The sequence below is a fragment of the Manis javanica genome, chromosome 13, assembly GCF_040802235.1.
Source record: "Manis javanica isolate MJ-LG chromosome 13, MJ_LKY, whole genome shotgun sequence".
NCBI classification, from domain to species: Eukaryota; Metazoa; Chordata; class Mammalia; order Pholidota; family Manidae; genus Manis; species Manis javanica.
Window position 1 is genome coordinate 79,973,629 of NC_133168.1, and position 16,837 is coordinate 79,990,465.

General features: G+C 54.8%; 1 protein-coding gene and 1 long non-coding RNA gene across 4 annotated transcripts in view; both read right to left on the bottom strand.

Annotated features, from left to right (window-relative positions):
* Positions 1-9,351, bottom strand: part of THBS2 (thrombospondin 2) — a 28,074-nt gene extending 18,723 nt beyond the window's left edge. The window contains exons 1-5 of one of the 3 annotated variants that reach the window (XM_017675677.3): positions 9,019-9,351; positions 6,381-6,455; positions 4,996-5,552; positions 3,455-3,539; positions 883-1,079 (exon numbers count right to left, since the gene is read on the bottom strand). In XM_017675677.3, the coding sequence (XP_017531166.2) occupies positions 883-1,079; positions 3,455-3,539; positions 4,996-5,552; positions 6,381-6,432 (891 nt within the window). In that variant the 5' untranslated portion in view covers positions 6,433-6,455; positions 9,019-9,351. The remainder of the gene's footprint in view (positions 1-882; positions 1,080-3,454; positions 3,540-4,995; positions 5,553-6,380; positions 6,456-9,018) is intronic. The other 2 variants (XM_017675676.3, XM_037020889.2) reach the window with 2 other exon arrangements.
* A 2,180-nt stretch (positions 9,352-11,531) lies between these two features.
* Positions 11,532-14,089, bottom strand: LOC118972875 (uncharacterized). Its single transcript, XR_005062012.2, has 3 exons — positions 13,972-14,089; positions 12,387-12,508; positions 11,532-12,141 (listed from the first exon to the last, which is right to left on the bottom strand). It is a non-coding gene; the product is annotated as an uncharacterized lncRNA (long non-coding RNA).
* Between the last annotated feature and the right edge of the window lie 2,748 nt (positions 14,090-16,837).

Below are 16,837 nucleotides of genomic sequence, written 5' to 3' on the forward strand. Positions count from 1 at the left end.
GCCCACCCCTCCCACCACAGCCTCGTTTCTGCCTCCAGGACAGCCCAGCTCGGCCACCAGCATTTCAGCCCGGCTGTAGCCGTGCCCCAGTGCTCTCCCAAGGCCTGCAGGAGCCAGGGCCCAGCCGGAGACCCCTTCCCTCTGCAGCTTCTCTCCTGACATCACTTCATGTCCCCTGGGGCAGTCACCTTATACTGGGCACGCGCCCAGCATGTGGGCCTCGCCTAGGACGTGGGAAGAAGGGGTTACCATGGCAACCATTCCCCAAGCCGTGAATCACACGTCCTGAGGCAGGTGAAACCCTGTTTCCCTTAGGTGTGTGGCAGGGGAACCCGGCCTGGCTGCCATCACCTCATCTCCAGGGGCAGGCTGCTTCCCAGGCCGCCAGGGCTCTTGCTTACTATGCTCGCCCCTTTATGTAAAAGTGTCCCTTCTATGCAGGATTTTCATTTCCTGGGGAGATGAATTGCCCCAAGTTGAGAATTCATTTTGGAGAAAGTGCACCCTGTGAGTTTTTACTCAGAATCCTTCTCACATCTGCTAGCTGTCCCCTGACTACATTGGACTTGACCCGAAGTCCCCAAGAGGTGGCCATGAGCATCCCCCACTTACACGGGGGCTTTTAATGGGGTCCAGCATGTTTCCGGGCACAAAGTGGTTAGTATGGTTAGGCGAGGGGTTCACTGAGTCTCCCCTCACCCCTCGGGCGGCAAGTGGCTAGCCTGATGTCACACTGGGGGTCTTGGGGCCTGTGCCCCACCCTTGGGTGGGAAGTGGTCAGTGAGGCTACACTGGGGGTCACGTGGTCTGCACGCCCACTCTTGGGGGGAAGTGGTCAGCACGCTCACCCTGGGTCTGCGCCCGGCCCTCACCCGCACCCACCACTTTCCTCAGGCTCTCGTGAAGCTGGCTCACAACGGCGTGCAGCCCGGACAGCTCGGTGACCATGCCGCTCAGCTCCTCACAGGAGCGCTCGCACACCTGGGGCCTCTGGTCGGCGCCCCGGCCCACGTACTCCGTCGTGCCCTGAGGGCTCAGGCGGAGCGTCTCTGTGTTTTCGCTGATGGCATTGACTTCTGCTAAGGGAACAGGTGAGAGTGAGCAGCCCCCACCTGGGGGGGCACCAGGGGCAGGTGTCTGTGAGTTCCTGCAGGGCTCGCTGCTAAGTGCCCCCTGAGAGGAGAGCAGGGAGGGCAGCCAGTCCCAGGTGCGCCCACTCTGCGGCACTGCACCGATGTGGCATTTAAAGACAGCCCACTGGCAGAGCTCAGCTCAGCTTAGGAACAGAGAGAAGCACGAGCACGGGTTACACACCACACTCAGCATCATGTGTCTCATTCAGACTGCCTAGATGTCACACTCCCCTTGTCTCTGACGGCTCCTTATTTTCCTCCCGTCAACCTGTTTCTCAGCCATAAATCCCACCAACCCCTCTCCATTCATCCCGTCTTCCATCCTAAACACCTTTCCTTTTGGCCATTCAAGGCAAATCAACCTGCAATAAGTAATTTAAAGTCTTCACCTTTTTGTCCCAGACCCTCGCATCCTTTCTCTGCCACCTATGAGACCCCTGAAGGGCAGGGCAATGCCATGGAACCCCGACCTGCACCGGAAGTCACACACACCCCAAAGTCACAGTGACATGTGGCTCTAGCACAGATGGCAAAGCCACTGTGGGCGAGTCCAGAAGCTGGAGCCATCGTGGACGGAGCGTCTGTGCCACAGGCCCGGGTGGGAGCGCCATGTTCCCCCAGCCCTTGCCAGCTTCTGCTGTGCTGAGGCTTTAATGCCTTATTCTCTCAGACAGTCCATGCCTGAGTTATGGCCTGTAAACATTACGATTGTGTCAGGCACTCTCTCACTGAGTTTTATTACTTGGTCGTAAATCCTTGCCACAGTTCAGCTGATCTCAGGGGCTCCCCCAGGCTCTGCAGGCCTAATACGAGGCTTAGCCATCCAGACGTAAATATGTTCCTGGCTACACGCTTGCATCAGGGCAAAAGGGGCATCATGGCAACAGGACCACCTGAGCGCGGGTGCAGGATGGGAGCCTCCCGTTAAAGGCACCCTTCATACCCCAGTGGGAGGGACAGAAGGGCACCACTGGCCTGGCTGAGCACTGGGACCCAAGCTGGAGTCAGGGCTGCCTGTCCTCCATCCCTGGAGGGTAAAACGCCTGCCTTCCCTGCCACAGTGACGTGCCACCTAGCAAACAGGTGGCTGCATGGGGCACTCAGCTCTTTCTTAGATTCTACAAGGCTCTCCTCCAGCCAGGCTGTGGGAGCCTCCTATTTTTCTCCTTGTGTCCTGTTGAACTTCCCGGCATGCTTAGTGTTGGATGTCAGCCTACTGTCTTAACCTTTTCACAGCTTCTGCTTTTTAGTGACCACACCCCCGAAAAGACTTCATTCTAAGGAACCAGCGGTGGCAGCTCTGCCTGAGCCAGAGGTGCGGGATGGGATCAGGTCCCGAGCAGCAGTGGCACAGGCAAGCAAGAGTTTGGTCTGAGGAGTGTGCTCACTGCACAGATAGGCCCAAAATCACAATTTTTTATCCCTTTTCCACCTTGTGCTCCAACTGATCAACAGTTGGACGTCACTGGAACTCCAGCTGTGGCTGAAGCTCTGGGCATGGGGCTGGGGCATGGAGCCGCGACTGGGTATGACCCTGTGGCCATAAAAACAACTTACTTCCGTCATAACTCACAGTTACTTAATGAAAACAAATCACAAACAGAATCGTGTGGCAGTCAAGAGCCTATTCTGTGGGGGCTCCCTGACCAGGGGGATGGCCCGCCCTGCTGCTCCCAGGTAGGGACACCTGGTTGCTGGTGGGCACTCCTGCTGCCTCAGGAAAACAGACATGCCCATCTTAAAGGTGTTTTTAGAATGAATGGCATTTTGCATTTAAAAAGCCTGGCACAGTGACCTGCACAAATTAAATGCTCAAGAAAATGTAGGCAAATCACAGTTGGACATAAATTCAAAATGCAATTAACAGACAAGTAGGATTATTTGTCAGTGATTCAAGTAGTGTAGATTTTCATAATAGGGTTGTGTCAACAGCTCTGTATAAAAACTGTCATAAACCAAGTATTTGACAAAATCTGTGGTATTAGCTCATTAAGATGACCTTCACACATTAATAGACTAAATAAATAAATTTCATATTATATTAAATCATGTGAAAATGGCAGGGATTTATTTTTTTTCCTTGTAAAATTAATTATTTTAGATTATTAAAATACTTTCAAAATTAATCCCTCAAGCAGTTTATCATTTTCAGATGTCAACATGTCTAATTTGACCAGCTAGCTCCCTCAGAGACAATGGTGGCACTTTATTCAAATACTTTTTACTCAAATCCTCACCGGCCAACATTCACATGCATACAGCATAATAGAAATGTGAGCTGAGGAAGTGAAATGTGAAATATGCCATTCAAACACACTTACCTCCCTGGCTGTGCTGACAACCTTTCTTGTTTAGCACGTCCTCCACAGAATTCTCAAACAGCAAGTAGACGTTCTGCAGCAACCCCTGTCAGCACACAGGAGGGCAGAGCATGGGTGAGTACTCACTGCTGAGCTGACTGTCACTTCAAAAGGCAAGATATGATCTTAATGTAATGACCACACTTTCTCCTGTGCTTTTATGCTCAGTTTGAAATCTCTTCGTAGTGAGTTATTCTGTGCATGTTACTATTCAAAGTCCATGTTTAGGCATGACACAGACAGTGAAAGTTAACCTGAAAGAAAAGTGTTCTGTGGAGAAAAGGTTGGCTGGGAGATGGTGACTTTGGTGGTGACCTTGGGAGACCCAGGGTCTTTGGGACAAGCTCGGGTGGATATCCTAGCTGGCTTTCTTTGCAGGGAAATGTGTTGGCCATTGGTGTCTTGCTTTTGGTTACAGGCCTTGAGAACATTCACCTGTCCTGTCACCACACAGACGAGAGGCCATGAGAGAAGAGGCCCTTCCACACCACAGGCAGGCAGTGGCTCATTACAGGACAGGGCAGGTCAACTGTATGTGGCCTTGGGAGCTTTCTGATGACCAATAAAGATGAATTCAATAACTAGGTAAGCATCTCCAGGCCTTTTGCTCAATAACTGAGCTTAAACATGCATTTATTTCTAAGAAACATACACATGAGGAAGAGGATGCTGTACTAACACTGCTGTAGGTTCTAGAAAGTATTTCAACTAAGATGAACACAGGACGCTTCCCGCATTAGTCGACAGCCCTTGTTAGAAAACCCAGGTGTTAACTTGCTCTCCCACTGCTTCAGGGCTAACTGGGAATGTGGGAGAGGGTCCAGCATACTGGATGAGCCTGGGCTTACCGGACACATTTGACCAGGGCTGACTTCTTGATCAAGTCAGCCTCAGGCTGGAAGTCAGTGGCCACCTGTACAGGTGAGAAAGCACACCTGTGACAGTTGGCTCTGCTTACTCCTGGTTTAGAAAGGTACACTTGCATGTGTGTTTGTCCACGTGCATGCAGGTGTATGCACACATGTGAGCATGTATGTGTGTCCACACGTGCAGGTGTGTGCATACATGTGAGCATGTGCATGTTCCTGTGTAGGCAGGTGTGTGAGCGTGTATCCCTGTACATGTAGGTGTGCACACACATGTGAGTATGTGCGTTCCTGTGTGCACTCATGTGAGACCTTGTGAGTGCAAGTGCATGTACATGTGTGAGCATGGGTGTGTCCTGTGCATGCAAGTGTGTGCAAGGATGCACAGGTGTGCACTGCTTTGGGTGTGCACATGTGTGAGTGTGTGTGGCATGTGTGGTGCACATGCCTGGTGTGTGTCCAGATGCAGGTGTTGTGCATGGCCTCTGTGCATGCACATGTGCGCATGTAGGCTTGCATCCTCATGATCCTGTGTGGCCCTCCATGCCAAACCTGACCCACAGGCATTGCAGGAGGAGATATCTCGGCCACCGCTTCCTCCCGCTGCTCCCACTTGGATGCATCCACCATACATACCCTGAAGTGACTCTCTCGAACAGAACCTTTAGCCACATACATCCTGCTCTTCTCCGTGGTCAGCTGCTCATAGAAAGGCTCATCCAGGGTGAAGCTGTCAATCAGGTTGCAGCCCACGTACAGGCTGTAGACCTCGCCAGCCACCTGCACAGTGATGCTCTTCCACTGGGAGTCCGCCAGGCCCACATCCTCCAGGGAGATGACATGCTGGGCACCCTCGACCCAGTAGGTGAGGTCCAGGGTGTCTGCCGGGCCATTGGAGACAATCTCAAACTGCCTCTGCGAGGCACCAGGTCCCTCCAGAGCCAGGATTGTGCCCCGGGATTTGCGATCCTGCTTGAGGCTAGCCGTGAGGAAGAAGCCCTCCTTCTGCTGCATGGCCTTGGCGATCTTGCTGAGATAGTCTGCGGCCACAGGCGGGATGTAGTCAAACCGCACAAAGCGATAAGCAGGCACGCTGGGGTCAGGCCCCCGGAACTGCTTGGCCCCAATGGTCTTTCGGTTTATGTTGCTGATGCTGAAAAGATTGAAGGTGGTGTCCTCGTCCTGGTCACCAGCTGCCCGAGGGAACAGAGAAAGGAGTTACCAGCAAGTAGGGCAAACCCAAGCCCGGAGAGGTGTTCTCGCATTGGGCAGCAGACCACACTTTGTGTGCAAGTAAATCAATGAGGACACAGATATTCTTCTGTGTTCCCTCTATTTTGCAGGCTTGCCAACGATGTATTTTGTGCAAATCTAATACACAGTGTTGCTCATGGAAGTGTGAATCATTCCACCTTCAATAGAGCTTTCTGGTAATGTTTCAAAAGTCCTTAAGATAAAACCTTTAACTCAGTAATTTTCCCCATGGAACTTAATCTGAGTATAATCACCGATGTAGCAGAGACAGTCACAACAGTTTTCCTTGTGGCATCATTTGTATTAGTGAAAATAAAGCAGTAACATAGATGGAACTTGGTCTGAAAAATACTAGGGTTTATCTTCTGGTGGAATATTAGACAGCCATTAAAAATCATGTTGTAAGAAAACAAACATGTGAAAATATTTGTGATAATATTTTTGAGGTGGAAAAAAGTGGGAAGAAAAGGGGTATAAAACACTATATACTTCCAGGGTTGTAAAAATAGCACATAGGAAAAAGGCTAAAATTTGTATAGCAAATGTTGTATCTCTAGGTGGAAGGGAATTTTTCTCTAATCCATGGATTTTCCAAGATAAATCATTTCATATCATGTTGACTCAGAAGTAAATCACTATTTACTTACAACAAAGTTAAGAAGGCTCTGGAAAGTTACAGTCCAGCCACCATTTTGCTTCGTCCAGCTTCACCCCATTGGTGAGCCCCACCCAGGAAGAACCAAAATCAAGGAGATCCCCACACTCACCTTGAGCCCTGGAGGGGGCCCACAGGGCCAGCAGGGCCAGCACCCAGAGCATCCTGCCTCCCTGCAGCCGATCCCCTAAAGACAAACCAGACCCCGTTACCGACGGACAAGCACCACTACATTCAGTGTCAGCTGGAGCTCCTCCTCACATGACCACACACAACAGATGCATGTACAAATCTGAAACAAATGGATTTGTAGGAGGTAAAAGCTAGATAAGAAATGGGCTTTTCAAATGGCGCTCTTCTAACCACAGCTAGTATTTATTGGACTAGTATCTGTGGACTAGTGCTGTGCTAATCACATTAAAAATATTCATATTATTTAATCTTCATGATGACTTCAGAGGGAAATACTGTTATCATCATCCCCATTTGGCAGAGGAGTAAACGGAGAGTTAGAAAAGTTTAGGGCCTGCCCGGAGCAATGCTGCAAAGCACTTAAACCCAGAAAGTTTGCTTTTAGAAAAACATGAGCCAGGTGAACCAATCTGCAAAGGGATTTTGCCCAAGCAGCCAGGAAGAAAAGTCGTGCATAACGTAATTAAATAGAGGAAATATTAACTGTTTATAGGAGTTAGAAATAAACTCAGTCCAGTGGGCCATGAGTATAGAAAGCGCAACTTCCACCTGGCAGGCATCAGTCTCTGCTTTCCTACTTTCCTGCAGGCCTGTTTTCCATTCTGCAGGATTTTTGGTTGGCGTGGTTCAGGACTGCAGACGCTGGATGAGAAGTCAGGAGACCTGGACAGAAGCCCGCCTGGCCATTAACCCCGCTCAGCCCACGGCCTTGGCCTCCCACCTCCCCAGTGAGCGTGTGGCCCCTGGCTGCTGCTCCGAATCAGGGCCCAGGCCAGGACCCTCGCCCTTCCTGTTTAGGAAATCAAAGCTCCTTAACTCTGATGTAAGGAATCTGAGGGATCTCCCTCTCCAGACATGTTTGGTGAACTGGAAGCAGTCGCCCTTCTGGTTGCAGAGACGTCCCCAGAAAGGACGTTCCCTCTGGAGTCTGGGCCCCCACTCATCCAGCGGCCCCATGAATGTGGAGTGAGCACACGGTGAAGCCACCGGGCACCTTGGGCATGCCCAGCCTGGTGGGACTCAAAGCAGAGCTCTGCCAGCACCTATGTTAACTTCGCTGAGACTCAGTTTCATCCAATGTAGAAGGAGAAATAGCTGTTTAAAATACCTACCTTGTAGGGCTCTTAACAAGACATAACTCGGTGGGGTTGGTATTGTGGCTGTTTTGGCACAGCACAGACAGGTGTTAGCCTCCACCATACTGTCGCCTGGAATGCCTCCTCCTGTAGCCTTCCAGGGGGTGGTGACCAGAGGAACAGCGCTGGTGGGCTTCCTGTGGGAACCCCCGTGTGGGGCTGGCCGGCCAGGCCTCAGTGAGTGCCGGCCAGTGTGCCCTTCGAATAAATGGGCCTCTCCTGGGAATGCCAGTCCTTGCGTCTTTTACTCCTTCTCCCCGATGTGTGCCGTCTGTTCCCTACCAGCGGCGGGGACAGCGGCTCTGGCAAAGGGGTGCTCCATCCAAAATATACAGTTTCAAGTTCTGGATGCCCAGTTTCCCGAGTCTGAGCTTAAACAGAGCCGAATTCAGCTTTGTGCCATCTGAGCTGAGCCCTTTGACTCCTGAGGCAGTTCAAGCTCACAGACTCTCAGGGCGCTGCCACCTGCCAAACGGGTATGAGCCTCCTGCTCTCACGTGTGGTGGCAGGAAGCCCAGCAGCAGACCCTGACCCCTGGGGGCTGGGACGGCCTCAGTGCCCCCAGCAGGGTGGGACTGCAGCCCCTGCACCTGGTGCACGCTGCACACACGCACTGCCTGCACACAGTTACAGTGTGTGTTCGTGGGGATATTTTTCTCAAGGAAAGATTTCCAAAGCCTTTTTGCAATGGAATGTAATTGGAACTTATAGCAATCTTTTAGCATTCTTTCTATTTGGCAATCGCAGCAAAAAATAACTTTACTGAGAATTGTCTACTTCCCCCACCCCCATCAAGGACCACGTGATCAGGTAGATTCCCTTCTGAGCTCCACAAACTGCCCCCAGCCTCAGGACTGCGGGCCCCAGGCCCAGCCTCCTGCAGCCCTGAGGCCTTTTCATGTGGAAACCATCCCCACGGGACACAGGCTGCCTTCAAGGCCCTGACAGCCCTTCCCGGGCTTCCTTATCTCACGCATTAGCTGGGTTCCAAACCGCGTTCAGCTACTGAGGATGTTTCGAGGCGGAGGCTCTGTCATCTCTCTGCTTCTTCACGTGCTCTGGAAACTATTCCTCCAGCCCCTTTCCCACGGCCCCTCTCAAAGACAAAGGCTGATACGGAAACTTCTGGTTCGGTAGCTGGGACCCCGATTATTTGCTCAGGCCCCGGCAGATCCGCTCACGGGACAGCAAGACTCCCAAGAAACCCCGGGGGTCCCAGCCTGAGCCCCGCGGACTCACCCTCGCCTCAGCTCTGCAGCGAGGGGGGCAGGTGGAGACGGGTGCTATTGTGGTGATCATCGTGCCCCCCCCTCAACAAATTACAAATCCATCTGGCAGTTCCTTCCCCCTCTTAGACATCAAAGCAGCTTTTCTGAAAATGAAAGTGTAATGAAATGATTTGGTAAAAACTGAAGTTCTTACCCGTCCTGTGAAAACGCGGCGGCGGGGGCTGATCCGCACTGGAAGTCGCGCGCGCGGAAGGACCGTCTGCCCCGGGATGATCCAGCCCCACTCTCCTGAGCAGCTGGTGGGGGCCGGCCCCGCAGCCCGGCCTTTATATGCTCCTGGCTCCTGGGTGGTGCTGTCACTCAGTCGGCGAGGAAGCGCGTTTAATTCATGCCTTTGAAGGAGTGGCACAACTCCTCTCTGATCTCGCCTTTGCTCTGAGCACCTGGCACCCGGGTCCCCGTCCAGCCCCGTGCCGGTGGCGCCCTGCTCCGCGGCCCCCCAGCCAGGACAGAGGAGGGGCCGGGGAGGAGGGGCGGGACGGCCTCCCTGGCTTCCAGCAGGAAATAAAACGCTATAAATAAAACCAGCGCAACTGGCTGGAACTCCCCTTTCTGCCTAAGAGAAAGAATGCTAGTTCTGGGCTTTAAATATGTTTCCCATTACCCGAAGCGAGGTGGTCTTTCCAAAGCGCAAGTAACCGTCCATGAGACGCAGAAAGGCGAGGGGGGGGTGGGGGAGGGCGGAACTTGTGCGCAGGTGAGGCTGTTTTTGGAGGATTAACTTATCAGAGGCAAAAGAATGATATTTAATCAAAAACAAGTGGGCAAATTTTATTTTAATCACTTAGAAGACTGGAAAATAGGACTGGGAGAATTTATTTCCATCTAAATCCTATTTTGTTCACCCAGCTGGCCCCCACAGGATGGCCTCCCACTGTGGACACTAGGCCTGGGCCGGTCCGCAGGGCACGTACTTTCCGGTGGCGTGAACAGCCTGCAGTCAGCCTCCACAGGACCCCGCAGTGCATGGCCTCACGGCTGGGTCTGCAGAGCAAAGCCCTGAGTGTAAAATCAGGGGTGCAGCCACCACCCTGCCACTACCAGGGGGCTCAGCATCTCCCAAGGCCAGGATGCACTCTGATGGAGGGAGGGGGACACGGTGGGGGGGACAGAGGGAGGAGGAGAGGCTGCACTGAAGCCCCGGTGGGCACTAGGCGGAAGCAGAGGTGTGGGGGGCTCCCAGGCTGGTCTGGACCTGGTGAGCCTGGGGTGGACAGGTCAGTGTAACTGGGAATGTCAGGGACATGCCCGGTGAGCCCTGAGCCTCTGGGGGGCCGCAGCGCCCCCCAAGATCCAGCACACACTGGTCCCTGCCAGGTCAGGGCCTTAGTGGGGCAGGGGAAGAGCAGCTTTTCCCGAGCACACCCTGCAGTCCGGGCCCGCCAGGGCCTGTGGCTGGGAAGGGTCCTCTCCCCAGGGTGCATTCCGAAAGCCCTAACAGCTGCAGGCTGCTGCCTGTGTGGTGCCAATTTCTGTTGGTGGGAGAACTCTGCCCAAACAGGTACCCGGCCTGTTTAAGGTGAACTGTTTTGGTCACCTAGTCAGTGGCAAAGTCATCACTGCATGAAAAGTTTGGACTTCAGGTCAGTATTTGATAATACAACAAATTCTAACCCAGTTCTCTTGAAGGGCGTTCAGTGGGTGACGCTGTCTGTCTGTCTGTGTGCCTGCCTTCGCCTGCCGTTGGTCAATCCTGTGGCTGGAAGCTGTTTGGACCCCTGGTTCCAGTACAGCCACGCCTTCACCCCCTCATTCGCTCAGCTGGTGGTCACTGGGCAGGCTACACTACGTCCTGCTCCACCAGCATTTCAGGAATGCAGAGGGGACAGTCCCTTCACCCCAACAATGGAAAGGGCCTGGGAAGAAGGAGAGTCCAGGGAGCCCCTGACCGCAGGCACTGGGTGGCTGGGGTTCAGGAGATGTCTCCCTGGGCATCGCCACAGGGGAACCGGGGGCTTCTGGAGGAAACAGCCATAAGCCCCGGGATGATGACGTCAGGGAATGTCCTTGGACGAGGTGTCCCAGCAGAGACACCTGCCTGTGGGCCCTGTGGACGAGGGAGGGGGCAGGCACTGGACGTGCAGGCACCGGCATTGCACAGGGCTGCACCCCGTGGCCTCTGTGTGGAGGGGCAGGTGTTGTGAGGGGAGGGTCTGGGGAGTTTGGAAAGTCTGTGGAGACCAGTAGAATGCCAGTTTTGGAGGAAGGAGGACCAGGCAGGGCTGCACAAACTGACTCCTGTCCCCAAATTCACATCCTCTGGAGCCATTGTGGAAGCTCATCAGAAATGGGGTCTCTGTAGATTAATCAAGTTAAGATGAGGTCCTACTGAAGTAGGGGCCCTAAGTCCAATGACTGGTGTCCTCATAAGAGGAGAGACCTTGGGACAAGGACAGGCGCAGAGAACACGGCAGCTGTCCCTTCTTGAAGCTGTGTGAGGCAGCAGGGGCCCCACCACAGCCCCGTGGGAGCACCTCGGCCTCACCTGGACTTCAGACTTCTGGCCCCCAGGATGCAAAATGACACTTTCTGTTTTTCAGCCACTCAGAGTATTGCTTCCTTATAGCTGCTGAGGAAACTCATGCACATGGATGGCCAGGTTCCAGAAACTTTCTTGGCCACAATCTTTATTTTTTATTTGATATATTTTTTATTGAAGTGTAGTTGATATACAATATTATATTAGTTCAAATATACAACACAGTGATTTAGCAGTTACCATATTACTAATTCCTCAGCCCCGCTAGTGTGGTTACTGTCTGTCAGCATAGGAAGATGTTACAGAACCACTGGATCTATTCTCCACTCTACACTTCCATTCCTGTGACCAACTTACATTTTGACTGAGATCTGGCGCGTCTTTATCCCTTCCCCCTTCCCAGCACCCACCCAAAGCCTCCCCCATGTTAACTACCAGTCTCTTCTCAGTGTCTGTGAGTCTACTGCTGTTTTGTTCCTTCTGTTTTGTTTTCTTTTAGATTCCACAAGTAAGTGAAATCATATGGTATTTGTCTTTCTCCACCTGGTTTATTTCACTCAGCATAATACCCTCTAGATCCATCCATGTTGTTGCAAATGGTAGGACTTCTTTTTTATGGCCAAATAATATTCCATTGTGTATATGTACCACATCTTCTTTATCCATTCATTTATTGATGGGCAGTTTGATTGCTAAGATGCTCTACATCGATAATCATCAGGGAAATGCAAATCAAAACCACAATGAGATATCACCTCCCATCAGTCAGAATGGCCACTATCCAAAAGACAAGAAATAACAAGTGTTGGCAAGGATGCAGAGAAATGGGAACCCTCCTGCATTGTTGGTGGGAATGTGAATCGGTGTAGCCACTGTGGCAAACAGAATGGAGGCTTCTCAAAAAACTAAAAATGGAAATGCTGTACAACCTAGTACTTCCACTTCTAGGAATTTACTCAAAGAAAACAAAATCTCTGATTAGAAAAGATACATGCACCCATGTTTATCACCCCATTACTTACATCAGCCAAGATAGGGAAGCAGCCATCCTTGTTTCTGAAGAGGTCAGAGCTCCCCGCCATCGTCCTGTCCCGCTGGCATTCCTGGGACAGACCACGCCCTCCACCTGCCTGTCATAGACAAGCTGTGGGGAAGGGAGCAGGCAGGCAACTTGAGCTCAGTTGGCGGGAGGGCAGGGCTGGACCCAAAGCCCCCGTGGGTCTGGCTGTGCCTTCACGGCTCCCTCTGCCCAGGAGGCGCTTGGCCCTGACTCTGCAGGACCCCATTGGCTTCCGCTCACTGATGGGTGGGTGCAGGCTGCCCCCAGGGAGGGCCGGCTCTGCTCTGCCCTGGCCCCCATGAGGCTGGCCTTGGCCCTAGCGGACCAGCCTTGTGCCCCTCATGTGGGTCCTGGTCTCCCAGCCTGCCCCGCCCTGCCACACTGGGAGCTCATGCACAGCTCAGAATTGAGTGGAGCAGGTGACCACATGCCTGCCCCAGGGATGCACTAGGACTGGCCTCTTGCCGCTTTGCTGAGCTCCACCCCAAGGCCCTGCCTGGAGTCTGTCCCAGGGCTCAGCCCTCCTGGCCCCTCGAGGCTCCTTCCATGACCGCTGCTTCTCCAGGCTTTGCGCTGTGTGTCGCTGGCTGCCCAGGGCCTTCCCACCTGCCCAGACACGTGCCTCTCCCTCCCCTTCCCTGGGCTTCCTGCTTCCTTCATGTCCACTTCCCACCAAGCTTAGGTGTGTAATTTCAATATTTTCGAAACTCTGGCCTGGCCCAGCTGGGGGTCCACAGGCAGCAAGCCGACCTCTTCCTGCTCACGACTCTGATCCCGGTGCTCAGACGAGGCCTGTTTCTCCACCTGTCTGAGGACTGGGATCCATGGGATCTTGTGAAGGGGAGATCCAGGTAGCTCGTCACAGCAGTAAATGAAAGCTCTCTACTTGGGATCAGCCGCCAGCCCACCCAGGCCATCTTACAGAAGGAGGGGTGCAGGCTGGCCCCTGGCCCCTGGTTCCCCCATGGCACACTCAGAACAGTAAAAGCAGAGCCCCAGTGTCTGGGCCGCAGGGCCTGCACTCGGTTCTAGACACCGGATTTTAGAGGGGGCGTGGCCCTGGTGCAGGACCACCCAGGGTGGGCGGAGCCTGAAGGCCGCCCCGGAGAGGGGCCTGCGGTTTCCACAGCAAACCTCGCGCACACCGAGGCAAAGCTGCGCGGGCTCCAGGCAGCTGCCTTGGGACGGGGACCGCAGTGAGCAGGGAAGGAGGGGTTCCCGCCACTCAGTGCACCCCGCACCCTAGGCTGCGCTGGGCGGCTTGGCTGCCGCAGTGCCAGTAACTATCCTGCACGCTAATGAGTGAGCAAAGCAACCCCGTTCTTTCCCTAACAGACACGGCAAAGGGGAGACGCCCGGGTGGAATCAAGGGGGAAGGACAGCCCCTGGTCCCCAGGGACCCTCAGGCCAGCCCGGGGCGCCTCGGCCCTTTGGAGCCGGGGCCTGGAGGGGAGGTTGGATGCCAGCCACGTGGCCTTCCCTTGCCGAGCAGAGGGCACGGGCAGCCCTGGGGTCGGCGACACCCCAGCCGGGTTTGGGCGGCTCACCAAGGAGCGACGAGCCGAACCCCTCGAGGGAGAGATCGCGGACGCAGCTGCCATTGCCCTCAGGTCCTCTGGCCGTGATCACGCAGAGCGCCGGTTCCCCTCCTCTGGGGGAGGAGGGCTACGGGAAGAGAGGAGGAAGGGCAGCGTGATTCACACCAGCTGGGGGCAGGAGGGGACATGCCGCGGACGGGCGGGGGAGGGGGGTGATGAGGTCATGGGTTATTCTGATTTCTGGTGTGAACTGAGCTTTCACACAAAAGTGGGAGGCCTGGGACTAGGGGTGGGGGGTGCAGACAGTGGGCAGATGCGGGGAGACCACATCCCAGCCGAGGTCCTGAGATGCTGGACAAGCAGAAAGCCAAGTGCCACCCCAGGCCAGCCATGCCACCCTGCCCAGTCCCTCCCCGGGCCCTGGTGTTCTCCCCTTGAATGGGCATAACAGAAGCCTGCTGAGTCAGACCTGCTTCTGGGCTGGGGAGCCGCCGGCTCTTTGATGCTGCAGTCAAGCCCCGAGTACAGGCCCCTTGAGTCCTGAGCACACCCTGGGGGTCTTAGGAGAAGGGACACGACTCTGCAGCTCCAGAGAGACAGCAGGGCAAGCCGTGGTGACCTGCAAAGCCCAGCGCCCTTCCCCCAGACCTTGGTTAGGAGCGCACATGCACCAAACCTCAGCACACTCCCCGGAGTTTGCTGCTTTTGAAACCCTCTGAGATGCTGCAAGAGCCCAAAGTCCCTCACACTGCAGGTGGGAGGGCCTCCTGCTCTCTGAGTTGGTCAGTGCCATGGGGATGACCTTGCACCAGCAGCGGGGCACCCATGGAGTGAGGGCACAGCCCCCGATCAAGGTCAGGCGGGCCCTCCGAGGCACTGTCTGCCCCTGCTGCATGGGGCGTTGGAGGCCTGACACTCAGCTCTTGGGGCTGCCACCTGCCGGCCTCCTCCTGGTGCCCACCTCCGTGCTCACTCTTGCTATAGGGCATGAGCCTCACTCTAGCTGGCTACCACCCCCTTTGACTTCAGGCTCATCAGTCCAACATCTGTTCAATGCACCATCAGATATAAACCTGGGCCACAGAAAACATACCAATTCCCTCCCCTTCCCCACTCCCGTGAACAAGAAGGCCTTGCACACAGCCTTTTGCATATTAACAAGTGTCAGTGAGGGTGCAGCGGCTCAGGCAGGGACCCATGAGCCATCTTGCCTCTGCCTCGCTGAAAAGTCCTGCTGCAGGGCCCCGAGGCAGCCCCGCGCCAAAGCCCCACTGTGGGCCTGTCCCTGCACTCCGACCCCCGTCGTGGCCACCCAGACAGCCACCCCTGGGCCCACAGCCACAGCCGCCCTCGCACAGTAGCCCTTCTGCACCTGATGCCTGCTCATTAGGCATGAGCCCGGCAGCACAGAAGACAAACACAACATGAGGCAGCAGGGCACCTAGGGGCCCCGCTCGGGAGGCACCAGAAGTGCCCTGCTGGCAGCCCCCCTGACTGCCGCAACTGGGTCAGCCTGCATGGAAATCTCGGCCTGCCTGGCCCCCAAGCATCATGAGTATCACCCAGCCTACGGGGATGAGTGGGCTCCCTGGGAACACCAGGGAGGGCTCCCCGTGGCCTGTCCAGCCTACCCCAGAGGGGTGCCCTGCAGCAGAAACAGCAGGACTGTGAATAAAGGTTTAATTTGCCTCCAAGCTACACCCATGAGTTCCCTGAGGTAAGGGTATGTCTTTCCAGGCTCCCTCCCCTAGAATTCTGCACAGAGGAACTTGGAAAAGATTCTGGGATAATTGACTGACGGGCAGATAGACAGAAATGTGCAAAGAAGTAAAAGCCAACATTCTGTGAGCTTATAGGCACTGCAGGAGAGAATCTGGCACGTGAAGAGAAAATGCTGGGGGTCCCCATTTAGGAAGTGGTGGGAGCAGAAGAGATCATCAGGTCCAAGACCTGCAGCACTGCAAACCAGCCTCCGTCTGAGAGCTGTTCTTCTGGGCTATGGGCCGGATTCAAAAACATCCAAAGGAAGCCTCTTCCACTCCAGACACCTCCAGCCCCCTGGACGCGAGGTGAGGGTGAGGGAACGGCCAGGCAGTCCCCCCCACGACCCAGCCTGGGCGCCATGGAGCCAAGACGGCAGAGACCAGGGCTTTGCTTCCCACCAGATGGCGTCCCCGGGAGAAGGGCACAGGGCCCAGCGCAAGGGCAGAGTTCCTATCCAGCCCTGGGCCTTCCTGCTGCACTGGCTCACCCCCGGGGCTCATCCACAACATCTACCAGACCCGGGCGGGCTGCCCAATGTGTGCTGTGACCTCGCACCTGACCGCCGCGAAGACACAGAGGTCGGAGGACGAGGCTGGGGAGGCCACCCCAGAGTGGCGGGCCGGCCCCGCTGCCCACCACCTGCAGCCCCAGTGAGCCAGGATTGCAGGTGGGGAGAGCCAGGCAGGGCCCAAGAGCTGTGAATTCTGCAAGGGCACAGAGGTGCTTCCAGAGAAAGCCCAGGGCACTGTGCAGACAAGTGGGCTGTAAATGGGATTCTGGGGTCTGCAGCAGGTGGGTCCCAGGACTGGACACAGGACCTACCAGGTCAGAATAGCCTCAGGGACCAGGGGTCTAAGCTATGGGCAGCTCCCAACTCTAAAGATTCTTGGAGTTGGGATAAAACAGAGAATGCAGAGATGGAGAAATAAATGGAGCCAGAAAAGGCAGTTTGGGACATTTCCTGTGGCTGGAGCAGGAAGGTCACCTGAGTTAGTGAGAGGACAGCACCTCCCCATGGTCCCATGGCAAGCATGGCCACTCGGTGCATACTGGACCCCAGGTATTGGGCAGAGACATCCCCAATGGAGGCTGCAGCCATCTCTGCTCCACA